At 42.4% G+C, this 13,329-nt stretch overlaps 1 protein-coding gene across 5 annotated transcripts in view; it reads left to right on the forward strand.

The window, feature by feature from the left end:
* Positions 1–902, forward strand: part of PAAF1 (proteasomal ATPase associated factor 1) — a 46,577-nt gene extending 45,675 nt beyond the window's left edge. For 2 of the 5 annotated variants that reach the window (XM_032259029.1, XM_032259028.1), the window contains exon 12: positions 465–900. In XM_032259029.1, coding sequence (XP_032114920.1) covers positions 465–542 — 78 coding nt within the window. In that variant the 3' untranslated portion in view covers positions 543–900. Of the gene's footprint in view, positions 1–464 lie in introns of all 5 variants that reach the window. The other 3 variants (XM_032259031.1, XM_032259033.1, XM_032259030.1) reach the window with 2 other exon arrangements.
* Positions 903–13,329: the final 12,427 nt, after the last annotated feature.

Consider the following 13,329-nt stretch of genomic DNA (forward strand, 5'->3'; position numbering starts at 1 on the left):
AAGTTGCCCTAGGTCATGCATCTAGCTGGTAGTAAAGCTGAGATTAACTCCAGAATTCATGCTGTTTTCCTTGAGAAGTTGATGAAATCCTCTTCAGAAAAAAAGGCACATATTTCAGAACTTTTTTGCATTGAATTTTATAAGGTTCAAGAACAGCCAAGCCCATCTATGAACCATCTCCTCCCCAGAGGTAGACCATCTGTGCTAAATGTATACAACACTAAAAGGCTTGCTTTCCACTTGGGCCAGTTAGTTTGTCTGTTCTGCAGTCATGGGTGGATCCCAATGGTTGAGATGCACCCATCACTATGGGCCAGAGATTTTTGTAATCATGGATGTAATTCTGTTGCCTTCATAAAGTCTTCTCAAACTCCCTGGAACTAGTGTGTATCAATCATAAGCCTGCATCTTTTGAAATGGAATAATCTCAGGCTTCCTTTGAACTGTGAATTCTTGTGTTCTAGGTAGCCACATGGGAGAAACAGATCTACTCATGCTGTCGAGACAGTCTTGTACGACGCTACCAGCTTTCTGACCTCTGAACTCTTGGAAAGAGCAGTCCCAGTTAGTGAAAACGTTTGACCCTGATCAACAGTGAGCAGAAACATCATCAGTCCTAATGTCTTGGGCACCCCTTGGAAATCACAGAAAGTCAGCTATACTGGCTGTATGGAACTCATCCCAGGACCTACTTTGAACTGAGTAAGAAGCTCACCTGTGCCCACTGCATTTGTCCCAACTTCTCCTTGTATAAACTCACCCCAGCAACCAACACAGGGCAAGGATATAGATGCTTCTAGTTTGTTCTCAAACCAATTGTGTTAATTGTTTACGGGACCTCAGTACTAAAGCCTGTTTTCTGGAGGAAATAAAGAAAATATGTTTGGAAGTGCCTGAATATGCAAAACTTTGTTAAATACTCTTACTCCAGCAAAAAATCAGTCAGGATGATGGAATTCCTTCCTCAGCACTCTGTTGCCTGGCCATAGGGAAGGCCTGCTTGGCAGTAGCAATAAATGTCCTGTAAGCTGCAACCTGGGAGAGATTCTTATGCCGGTGGTAACCAACTGTCCCAGTTTGCTTGGAACTAAGGAGTTTTCTGTGACTTGAAACTTTAATTGCCAAAACTGGGGCAGTCTCAAACCAAAATGATTGGTCAGCCTATATGTAGGTGAGGAAGTTGAGTCAGAATCATTGTAAAGGCATTGACTGTCAAAGTATGGTTCTTAGAACAGCAGCATCAGTATCACCTGGGAACTTGATAGAAAATAGAAATTGTTAGGCCCAATCCTAGATCTGAATCAGAAATTCTACGGATGCAGCTAGCAATCTGTAGTTTAACAAGCATTCCAGGTGATTCTGATGCATGCTAAACTTTGAGAACCACTGATCTAAAGGAAGAGACGGTGGAGGGCACATTAGTCACAGCTGGAACCCAGGGCTCACGATGAAAAGGTTGGTCTGCAGGAGATGAGGCCACAGAGGCTGGCAGAGCTCAAATAAGGAAGGAGCCTGGATATCAGGTAAGGAGCTCAGACTTCACATGGTTGGCAGTGGGGAACCCCTGAAGGATTTTAAGCAAGGAAATGGCATGGTCACCTCTTTTTTTCTCTAAACATAGAAATGGAATCATTATGTATTCCTTGGCTAATTTTCACTTTGTATGTCTGAGATTTTCCATCTCAGTACATTTAGATGTTCGTCATTCTTTTTAACAATGTCCAGAGTATGGATACCGTATTATTTATATTTTTGAGATTATTAGAGAAAAGTGTCTTGGAAGATGCAACATTTGAGCTAAGACATGCAGATTAAGATTTCAATTTATTTAAGAGAGAAAGGTCATTCCTGGCTTGAGTAATAATATTTTGGACAGAGGATTTTTTTTTTTTTTTAAAGTGAGTCTTGCTCTGTCACCCAGGCTGGAATGTAATGGTGTGATATTGGCTCACTGCAACCTCTGCCTCCCAGGTTCAAGCAATTCTCCTGCCTCAGCCTCTCAAGTAGGTGGGACTGCAGGTACGCACCACCATACCCGGCTAATTTTTTTTGTATTTTTATTAGAGACGGGGTTTTTCACCATGTTGGCCAGGCTGGTCTCATACTCCTGACCTTGTGATCTACCTGCCTCAGCCTCCCAAAGTGCTGGGATTACAGACATGAGCCACCGCGCCTGGCAAACAGTTCTTAAAAGCATATTCTCATGTAAATTTTTCTTTTTTTTTTTTTTGAGACAAGGTCTTGCTTGTTGCCCAGGCCGAAATGCATTGGCATGATTACAGCTTTTTTTTTTTTCTCTTTTGGGGTATTTTTTTAAAAAAAGAAAGAAAGAAAGAAAAAAAAAAGAATAATTAAAAAAAGAATGAAGGAGAGGAAGAAAGAGGAAGAGGGAGAGAGAACGGGGGTGTTGCTTTATTGCCCAGGCTAGAATGCAATCTAAAAATGGGTATGCCTATAATTGTGCTTAATAATGGAGACATGAAAAAAATGAGGGAAGAAAATAACAACCAACCAACCAATATTTCATTTAAACCTGTAAGTAGGTGTGATGTGGTACTGATAAGAGTGTGTATTTTGTGGAAAGTGGAGAGTTCTATAAATGTTAATTAAGTTTACTTGTTCCGGATCTGAGTAAGTCCTGGATATCGTTGTTAATTTTCTGTCTCATTGATCTGTCTAATACTGATGTTGAAGTCTGCCACTATTATTGTGTGGGAGTCTAAGTCTCTTTATAAGTCTTATATATCTGGGTATTCCTGTGTTGGGTACGTATATATTTAGGATCTTTAGCTCTTCTTGTTGCATTGATCCTTTTATCATTATGTAATGTCCTTCTTTGCTTCTTTTGATATTTGTTGCTTTAAAGTCTATTTTATCAGAGGCAAAAATCGCAATTCCTGCTCTTTATTTATTTTTGCTCTCCATTTGGTTGGTAAATCTTTCTCCATCCCTTTGTTTTGAGTCTTTGTGTATCCTTGCATGTGAGATGGGTCTGGATGCAGCATACCGATGGGTTTTGGCTTTTTATCCAATTTGCCTGTCTGTGTCTTTGGACTGGGGGATTTAGTTGATTTAAATTTAGAATTAATAATAATATATGTGAGTTTAATACTGCCATTTAATGTTAGCTGGCTGTTTTGCCCATTGGTTGATGTAAATTCTTCATTATGTTGATGCTCTTTACTTTTTGGTATTTTTTAGAAAGGCTGATACTGGTTGTTCCTTTCTATGTGTAGTGGTTCTTTCAGAAGCTCTTGTAAAGCAGGCCTGGTGGTGATGAAATCTCTGAGTGCTTGCTTGTTCACAAAAAATTTTATTTTTCCTTCGCTTATGAAGCTTAGTTTGGCTGGATGCAAAATTCTGGGTTGAAAGTTCTTTTCTTTAAGGATGTTGAATATTGGTCCCCACTCTCTTCTGGCTTGTAGGGTTTCTGCTGAGAGATCTGCTGTGAGTCTGATGGGCTTCCCCTTGTGGGTAACCCACACATTTTCTCTGGCTGCCCTTAGTATTTTCTCTTTCATTTCAACTCTGGTGAATCTGACGATTACGTGCCTTGGGGTTGGTTTTTTTGAGGAATATCTTTGTGGTCTTCTCCGTATTACCTGGAGTTGAATAGTGTCCTGCCTTGCTAGGTTGGGAAAGTTTTCCTGAATAATATCCTGAAGCGTATTTTCCAGCTTGGATTCATTCTCTTCGTCACATTCAGGTACACCTATCAAACGTAGATTAGGTCTTTTCACATAGTCCCATATTTCTTGGAGACTTTGCTCGTTCCTTTTTATCCTTTTTTCTCTAATTCTGTCTTCTCATTTTATTTCATTAAGTTGGCCTTCGACCTCTGATATCCTTTCTTGTGCTTGATCAATTCGGCTGTTAAAACTTGTGCATACTTCGCGAAGTTCTCGTGTTGTGTTTTTCAGCTCCATTAATTCACTTATATTCCTCCCTAATTTGTGTATTCTCGTTAGCATTTCATCAAACCTTTTTTCAAAGTTCTTAGTTTCTTCGCATTGGGTTAGAACAAGTTCTTTTAATTCACAGAAGTTTCTTATCATCCACCTTTTGAAGCCTGCTTCTGTTAATGGAACACACTCGTTCTCCATCAGGACTTGTTCCATTGCTGATGAGGAACTGTGATCCCCTGTAGAGGGAGAGGCGTTCTGATTTTGGGTATTCTCAACCTATTTAGGCTGGTTTTTTCCCTTCGTTATAAATTTATCCATCTGTCGTCTTTATAATTACCTACTTTATAATTGGGTTTCTGAGTGAACGTCGAACTTGTTGATTCCCAGCGCCAGAATCTGAGCAACCCACTGCGCCAGCTAAAACAGCGGCGTTAAGATTGATGGTGCTTTTCTGACTCTGCACCAAGAACTGCCGCACCGAGGCCCGGTCAAAACCGCCTTGCCGGCCACAAGAGTCACGCTGGCGACCCATGGGGCTCCTCCGCTGGGAATCTCTTGGTGCATGAGCAACAAAAATTTGTCTGAAAGTGTGGCGTCCTCTTGTTCTCTGTGCTTTCAGTGGGAGCTACAATCCCGAGCTGCTAGTGATCAGCCATCTTGGATCTCTCTCCCGGCATTCGATTACAGCTTATTTCAGCCTCAACCTCCTGGGCTCAAGCAATCCTCCTACTTCAGCCTACCACCACACTCGGCTAATTTTTAAAATTTTTTTGTAGAGACAGGGTCTCACCATGTTGCCCAGGCTGGTCTCAAACTCCTGGACTCAAGTGATCCTCCCACCTTGGTGTGGGATAGTGCTGGCATTGTAGGCATGAGCCACCACACTCAGCCAAGAACTTTGTCTTAACTTTAAATCCCATTTTTTCTGCAACACCCTGTTGCTTATACTTAAACCAAAGTATAAAAAGAAAATACTGCAATTCATTTAACATCTATTGTGTTCTAGGTACTATATTTGTATATCTAATTCTCACAAGACTCAAAAAACAAATGTTATTATTTGTTTCGATAAGGAAACTAAGATTCAATACATTAAATATCAGAGGCTTCATTTGGACCTTGGTCTGTCTTCAGAGCCTGTGCACCTTCTGCTACACTGTGTAATCACAGGCAGGAAGCAAGAGACCTCTGTGACGAGCGGTTTCAAGGTGTGATTTGTGACAGGGTCAGATAGACCAGAATGGACATATTCAAGAACTTAGAAACATCAAATCCTCAGAGGTCCAGGTGGAACATCTAATAAGTCAGATTAAGAAAACAGGATGAAATGTTGTCATTTATTTGTAGCATCTAAAGCCTTTGAACTCATAGCAGCAGCGACTAGAAGGGCTGGGTGCAGTGGCACACACTTGTAATCCCAGCACTTTGGGAGGCCAAGGTGGGTGGATTGCTTGAGCCCAGGAGTTTCAGACCAGCCCAGGCAGCATGAGGAAAGCCTGTCTCTACTAAAAATATACAAATTAGCTGGGCGTGGTGGTGAGCACTTGTAATCTCAGCTACTCAGGAGACTAAGGCCGGAAAATCGCTTGAACCCAGGAGGTGGAGGTTGCAGTGAGCCGAGATTGCACCACTGCACTCCAGTTTGGGCAACAGCGAGCCTCTGTCTCAAAGAAAAAAAAAAGTATACACACACACACACACGAAGCAGTGAATAGAATGGTGGTTACAGAGGCGTAGGGAAGAGGAATGGGGAAATGATGGTCAAAGGGCGTAAAGTCTCAGGAGGAGTATATTGTTTTTTAAGAACTATTACAGCATGGTAGATTGCTAAGAGTAAATTTCATATGTTCTCAACCTAAAAAATGTTAAGCATTAGAGGTGATGGATATGTTAACTGGCTTGATTTAATTATTCCACATTGTATTTATAAGTCACAATAGGACTTTGTGCCCCATAAATATAAACAGGTATAAATTGTCAATTGACAATTTAAAAAATCAATTTAAAGAAAGGAAAACAAGGGATAATATGGCTGTGCGTACACAGCATGTGCCTGTCTCTGAGTTCCCATTCCAGGGCTCACTCTTCCACATTGCCACCACATGCTTGCACCCCTTTTCATAGGTCTCCAGAGTCCATGTCCTGGTTGTGATATGTGCAGTGACTCTTGACAGCTGCTCTGAAATCCGGACCCAAACAGAAATAAAGGAGGCCAGCTCTCGGGTGCCTCATAGCCTTGTCCACTGTGAAAGGAAGGAGCCCCTGTTTTTAGCAGACAAAGCTTTTTCTTTTTTTTCTTTAGGATTAAGGAGTACATTCTGGGTAAGGAAGGGTAGGACATTGACAGCACTACAGTACTCAGTAAAATTCTGTGCTAGATTGTGTTTCCTGGCATTGGGATGCCTCCTTGTGACTTCTTACGAGAAATATCGTTTCCTCCAGACCTGAAAAGCTGGCAGCAGCAGCAGCTATTCATGTACTGGGTACCAGGCACAGGCCTCACAATAGGTAAAGATTTCTTTTCTGAACAATACTCTTTGTACATATACTTTATGTTATTTTTCTATTTTAACTTTTATTATTACATTTGCAGAAAAATTGCAAGAATAGTACATTGTGTGAGTGGGCCACACACTGGATTTCTATTTTAACTTTTATTATTAAACTTGCAGAAAAATTGCAAGAATAGTACAAAGGATAGGAAACAGGCATGAGAAATATCTTTAAATAATATGAAGAAAAAAAAGAATAGCATCAAGGATTTCAGTAAACCCTCACCCAAATCCACCAGTTGATAACTTTTTTTTTGAGATGGTGTCTCGCTTCGTCGCCTAGGCTGGAGTGCAGTGGCACAATCTTGGCTCACTGCAACCTCTGCGTCCCGGGCCCAAGCAATCCTCCTGCCTCAACCTCCTGAGTAGCTGGGATTACAAGTGCCTCCCATCAAGCCTGGCTAATTTTTGTATTTTTAATAGAGACAGAGTTTCACCATGTTGGCCAGGGTGGTCTCAAACTCCGGACCGCAAATGATCCGCTTGCCTCAGACTCCCAAAGAAGTGCTGGGATTACAGGTGTGAACCACCGCGCTCGGCCCAGTTGTTGACTTTTTATTATGTTTGCTTTATCACTCTCTGTATATATGTATACACAGGTTATATATGCTATATTTTTTCTGACTCATTTGAGAGTAATATGTAAATGTTATATTCTATTACTCTGTTACCATTTGTGATGGTAAATTTTATGTGTCAGCTTGGGTGGCCATGGTGCCCAGATATTTGGTCAATTTTCTGGATGTTTCTTTCAAGGTGTTTTTGTTTTTTTTTTTTTTTTTTGGATGAGATGAACATTTAAAATTAGTGAATTTTGGGGCTGGGCGAGGTGGCTCACGCCTGTTATCCCAGCACTTTGGGAGGCTGAGGTGGGCGGACTACTTGAGGTCAGGACATCGAGACCAGCCTGGCCAACGTGATGAAACCCTGTCTCTACTAAAAATACAGAAATTAGTCAGGCATGGTGGCAGGAGCCTGTAATCCCAACTACTCGGGAGGCTGAGACAGGAGAATAACTTGAACCCAGGAGGCAGAGGTTGCAGTGAGCCAAGATTACACCACTGCACTCTAGTCTGGGTGACAGAACTAGACTCCGTCTCAAAAAAAAAAAAAAAAAAAAAAAAAAAAAAAAAAAAAAAAAAAAAAATCAGTGAATTTTGGCTGGAAACAGTGGCTCATACCTGTAATCCTAGCACTTTGGGAGGCTGAGGCAGGAGGATTGCTTGAGCCCAGGAGTTCAAGACCAGCCTGGGCAACACAGGGAGACCTGGTCTTCACCAAAGGAAAAAATTAGCCAGGCATGGTGGTACACTTCTGAAGTCCCAGCTACTCAAGAGGCTGAAGTAGGAGAATCAGTTGGGCCCAAAAGGTCGAGGCTTCAGTGAGTCATGATCGTACCACTGAGCTCCGGCTTCGGCAACAGAGCAACATTTTAAGAAATTTATTTCTTAAAAAATAAATGAATAAAATATAATCAGTGGATTTTGAGTAAAGCAGATTACCCTCCATTGTGTGAATGGGCCACATCCAATCAGTTGAAGACCTTAATAGAACAAAGACTCTTGTCCCCCAAGCAAGTTCTGTCAATAGGACTGCCTTTGGACGCAGACCGCAATTCTTCCCTGAATCTCCAGACCGTCAGCCTACCCTATCAGTTTCTGGATTTGCCAAGCCTGTGAGCCAGTTCCTTAAATCTCTGTCTCTCTCTTTCTGTGTATATATACACATACAAGCGTGTGTGTGTGTGTGTGTGTGTGTGTGTGTGTGTGTGTGTGTGAGAAAAAAGAACCAACACATCTTGTTGGTTCTGCTTCTCTGGAGAGCTCTGTATTGATATACCACATTTTGTCCATTCATCAGTTGATGACATTTGGGCCATTTCCACTTTTTAGCTATTATGAAATACACTGCTAGCAGTATTAATGCGCAAGTTCTTGTGTTAACATATGCCTTTAGTTTTATGCCTAACGGTGGAATTGCTGGGTCATATGGTACCTATATTTAACTTTTTGAGGGGCTGCTGTTTTCCAAAGTGGCTGTAACCATTTTACATCCTTATTAGCAGTGTACGAGGGCTCTGATTTTTCCATGTCCTTGTTTTTTTTTCCCCCACGAGATGGAGTCTTGCTCTGTTGCCCAGGCTGGAGTGTAATGGTATGATCTTGGCTCACTGCAACCTCCGCCTCCCAGGTTCAGGTGATTCTCCTGCCACAGGCTCCTAAGTAGCTGGGATTACAGGCATGTGCCACCATGCCAGGCTCATTTTTGTATTTTTAGTAGAAATGGGGTTTCACCATGTTGGTCAGAGTGGTCTCAAACTCCTGACCTCAGGTGATCCACCTGCCCCAGATTCCCAAAGTGCTGGGATTAGGTGTGAGCCACCGCGCCTGGCCAACTCCTTGTTTTTTCCCATTTTTAAAGTTATAGCCCATTGATGTTAAGGTGGCTAAAATGGTATCCTCCAGGTGTCTCTACAGCAAAATTAATAAGCATTTTGTGGGGAGCTGCTTTGAAACTATATGATATATAATATCCTGTTCCCATGAAACTTATGCCAACTAGTTTTAGCATTCTTTGATGATTCTTGTCTGAATCAGTTATTCCTATGCTATTAATAATTGCCAAAAGGCGACTTTCTTATTCCATCATTCTTTCTGTATTTATAATTAGTATTCTACCATAAGGTAGAACTGTCCCTTCTCCCCCACTGATTTGTTTATTTAGTCATTTGCTTGTTTGCTCATTCATAGATACATCAGTGTGGACTACTCATAGATTCCTATTTTATTCTATAATTACAACTCATTCTTTTTTTTTTTTTTTTTTTTTTAAGACGGAGTTTCACTCTTGTTACCCAGGCTGGAGTGCAATGGCACGATCTCGGCTCACTGCAACCTCCGCCTCCTGGGTTCAGGCAATTCTCCTGCCTCAACCTCCTGAGTAGCTGGGATTACAGGCACGCGCCACCATGCCCAGCTAATGTTTTGTATTTTTAGTAGAGACGGGGTTTCACCATGTTGACCAGGATGGTCTCGATCTCTTGACCTCGTGATCCACCCACCTCGGCCTCCCAAAGTGCTGGGATTACAGGCTTGAGCCACCGCGCCCGGCTACAACTCATTCTTACTATTATTTATTTTGATGTTTAAATTGTCCCAGTTTAGCCATGGCCACTCCTTCAAGCTGGATCCTGTGTCCTTTTGACATGTTCCCATCATTCTCTGAGCACTTCCATATTTTCTGGTACCACAAGATGTTCCAGCCTCACCTTGTATTTTCCCAGCCCCAGCCCTAGAACAAGTCAGCTGGGTAAGTGGCCCTAGTTCCATTTAGTAGAGAATGGTATTCAGAAACAAGATCCAGGCACTAGTATACTCTTTATTACTGGAGTGTTCCTGCTTCAGGGCCCTATCGAGGACAGTACATGAATGGGCCTCTCCACATCCATCATTCTATATAGCATGAGTTCACACTGATGTCTCCAATTCCAACCCACCCCCACAGGTTTTATTCCAGCCTTCCACGTATATACTTCCTTTCTTCCCCAGTGAGGAACTTGCCTCTCATAATTCTCAATATAGTCCGTTATTTGTTCAGTACCTCCGTGAGTAACCAGCCTGCCAACACACAGGCCATTTCCTCCTGTTTTACCTACCCTCTGCACACATGGTTGTCACTCAGATGGTGTCTTCCTCTCTCCCTTCACCTCAGCCAGGCCCAGGCTGAGAAAGGCCTTCTTCCAACTCTCTGGATTTTAATTTTAATACATTTATTTTCTAGTGGTTAGAGTGAAACAAATGACCAGCAAACATGAAAAGATGCTCAACTTCATTAGTAATTAAACAAATGCAAATTAAAATTCAAAAGAAGGCATGGTAATGCAAAAAATTTAAAAGGATAGTTCCATACTTTTATTTTGTAAATGGGAAAATGTGGCTAAGAAATAATTGCTTAAGGTCAGGAAACTAGTAGTTAACGGATAGGACTTAGAACTTCGTCTTTGACTCTACTGCCTCGAGGCTGAGGGAGCATCTTCTATATGCTACATGTTTTCCTGTAACTTTTATTATTATTATTTTAATTTTTTGTAGCCACGGGGTCTGGCTATGGTGCCCAGGATGGTCTTGAACTCCTGGCCTCAGCAGTCCTTCTGCCTCTGCCTCCCAAAGTGCTGGGATTACAAGTGGTGAAGTAAGAGAATCGATTGGGCCCGCCTGGCCAGCTATAAGTTTATATATTTTCCCACAAACCCTGTGTCACAGATGATGTTAATAATCCCATTTATGTGAACAAACCTAGACTTAGGGGCATTAAGCAAGCTTGTTTCAAGTCATACACCTAGCAGGTGAGCTCGGTAGCATGAAGATTTACTCAAAACCTGCACTTTATTTTTATTTTTTTATTTTTTTGAGACGGAATCTCACTCTGTCGCCCAGACTGAAGTACAGTAGCACGATCTTGGCTCACTGCAACCTCCGCCTTCCAGGTCAAGTGATTATCCTGCCTCAGCCTCCCAAGTAGTTGGGACTACAGGCGTACCCTGCCATGCCCAACTCATTTTTTTTTTTTTAATTTTAGTAAAGATGAGGTTTCACCGTGTTCCCCAGGCTGATCTTGAACTCCTGAGCTCAGGCAGTCCACCGCCTTGGCCTCCCTACTTTTTGGCTCCTTAATTGATTTTTCTGTCCTTTGATCCACCTGCAAAAGTGTGTTTTACTGACTCCAAATATGCCTAAAGTAAACTGTTTGCCTCAAATAATATGAAAGAGCTACTTTAAGGGAGGCCCTCCTCTGTAACAGTGTGGTTTCAGAGACCCAGGAAAGTTCTTAAATATCTCAGGTACTAGTATCTGAGGGAACCAAGCTTTTCCTTCTGCAGTTAGAGATGAGATTTTAAACATAACACTCCTTTTTTCCTATATGAGTCATCTTAGATTCTTTGTTTGTTTGTTTTTTGAGATGGAATCTTGCTCTGTTGCCCAGGCTGGAGTGCAGTGGCATGATCTCGGCTCACTGCAACCTCTGCCTCCTGGATTCAAGTGATTCTCCCTGCCCCAGCCTCCCAAGTAGCTGGGATTGAAGGCCACTGCCACGATGCCCCGCTAGTGTTTGTATTTTTTCTGTAGAGATGGTGTTTGCCATGTTGGCCAGGCTAGTCTCGAACTCCTGACCTCAGGTGATTCGCCAGTCGCAGCCTCCCAAAGTGCAGGGATTACAGGTATGAGCCACTGCACCCAGCCTGAGCCACAGTGGCCAGCCAGATTCTTAAGAACACGTTTCCATTTGAGAGGCGTAAGAGGCTGACTGGTTGGGTGCAGTGGCTTACGCCTGTAATCCCCTCAGCACTTTTGGAGGCTGAGGCAGGTGGATCACTTGAGCTCAAGAGTTCAAGATCAACCTGGCCAACATGTGAAATCTCATCTCTACCCAAAATTTAAAAAACAAACAAGCAAAAAAAACAGGCATGGTGGTTTACGCCTTTTCTTTCTTTCTTTCTTTCTCTTTTTTTTTTTTTGGAGACAGATTCTCACTCTGTCACCCAGGCTGGAATGCTATGGCACGATCTCAGATCACTGCAACCTCTGCCTCCTGGATTCAAGTGATTCTCTTGCCTCAGCCTCCCAAGTAGCTGGAATTACAGGCACGTGCCATCACATCTGGCTAATTTTTGTATTTTTAGTAGAGATGGGGTTTCACCATGTTGGTCAAGCTGATCTCAAACTCCTGACCTCAGGTGATCTTCCTGCCTCAACCTCCCAAAGTGCTGAGCTGCTGCGCCTGGCAGCATGTACTTTTCATATGCTGTTAGGAGAATGGCTCTTCACCTCAGCCATCTTCCTCCCAAATTCCACAATCCCAGTGTAATAATTAGAAAAACACCAGGCCGGGGGCGGTGGTTCATGCCTGTAATCCCAGCACTTTGGGAGGCTGAGGCAGGTGGATCATGAGGTCAAGAGATTGAGACCATCCGGGGCAACATGATGAAACCCTGTCTCTACTAAAAATACAAAAAATTAGCTGGTGAGTGCCTGTAGTCCCACCCAGCTACTTGGGAGGCGGAGGCAGGAGGATCACTTGAACCTGGCAGGCAGAGGTTGCAGTGAGCCAAGATTGTGCCACTGCACTCCAGCTTGGCGACAGAGCGAGATTCCATCTTTAAAAAAAAAAAGAGAGAAAAAAGAAAAACACCAAACAAATTCTAATTATGAGACATTCTACAAAACACCTGACCATTATTAATAGCTGTCAAGGTCATCAAAAACATGGAACGTCTGAGAAACTGTCACAGGAGGTGCTAGAGATGTGACAGCTAAGTGTAATGTGGCATTCTGGATGGGGTCCAGAACAGAAAAAAGATACTAGGTTAAGACAACTAGTAAATGTGAATAAAATGTGCATTTTAGTTAATAACATATCAGTATTGGTCATTATTTGTGACAAACATACCATACTAATGTAAGATGTTAATAATAGGGGAATGTGGGCTGGGCAAAGTGGCTCACACCTGTAATCCCAGCACTTTGGGAGGCCAAGGCAAGTGATTACTTGAGCCCAGGAATTCAAGACCAGCTTGGGCAACTTGGTGAAACCCTATATCTACCAAACATAAAAAAATTAGCCAGGCATGGTGGTGCAGGCCTGTGTCCCAGCTACTTGGAAGGCTGAGGTTAGAGGATCCCTTGAGCCCAGGAGGTTGAGGCTGCAGTGAGGTGTGATCCTGCCACTGCATTCCAGCCTGGGGACAGAGTGAGACCCTGTCTCAAAATAATAATGATACAATAGGAGAATGCAGATGTGAGGTATATGGGAACTCTGCATTGTCTTCTCAACTTTTCTAAAACTCAAACTATTCTAAAATAAATGTATTTTTT

The sequence above is a fragment of the Sapajus apella genome, unplaced genomic scaffold (genome assembly GCF_009761245.1).
Source record: "Sapajus apella isolate SASKATOON/1434 unplaced genomic scaffold, GSC_monkey_1.0 scaffold106, whole genome shotgun sequence".
NCBI lineage: Eukaryota > Metazoa > Chordata > Mammalia > Primates > Cebidae > Sapajus > Sapajus apella.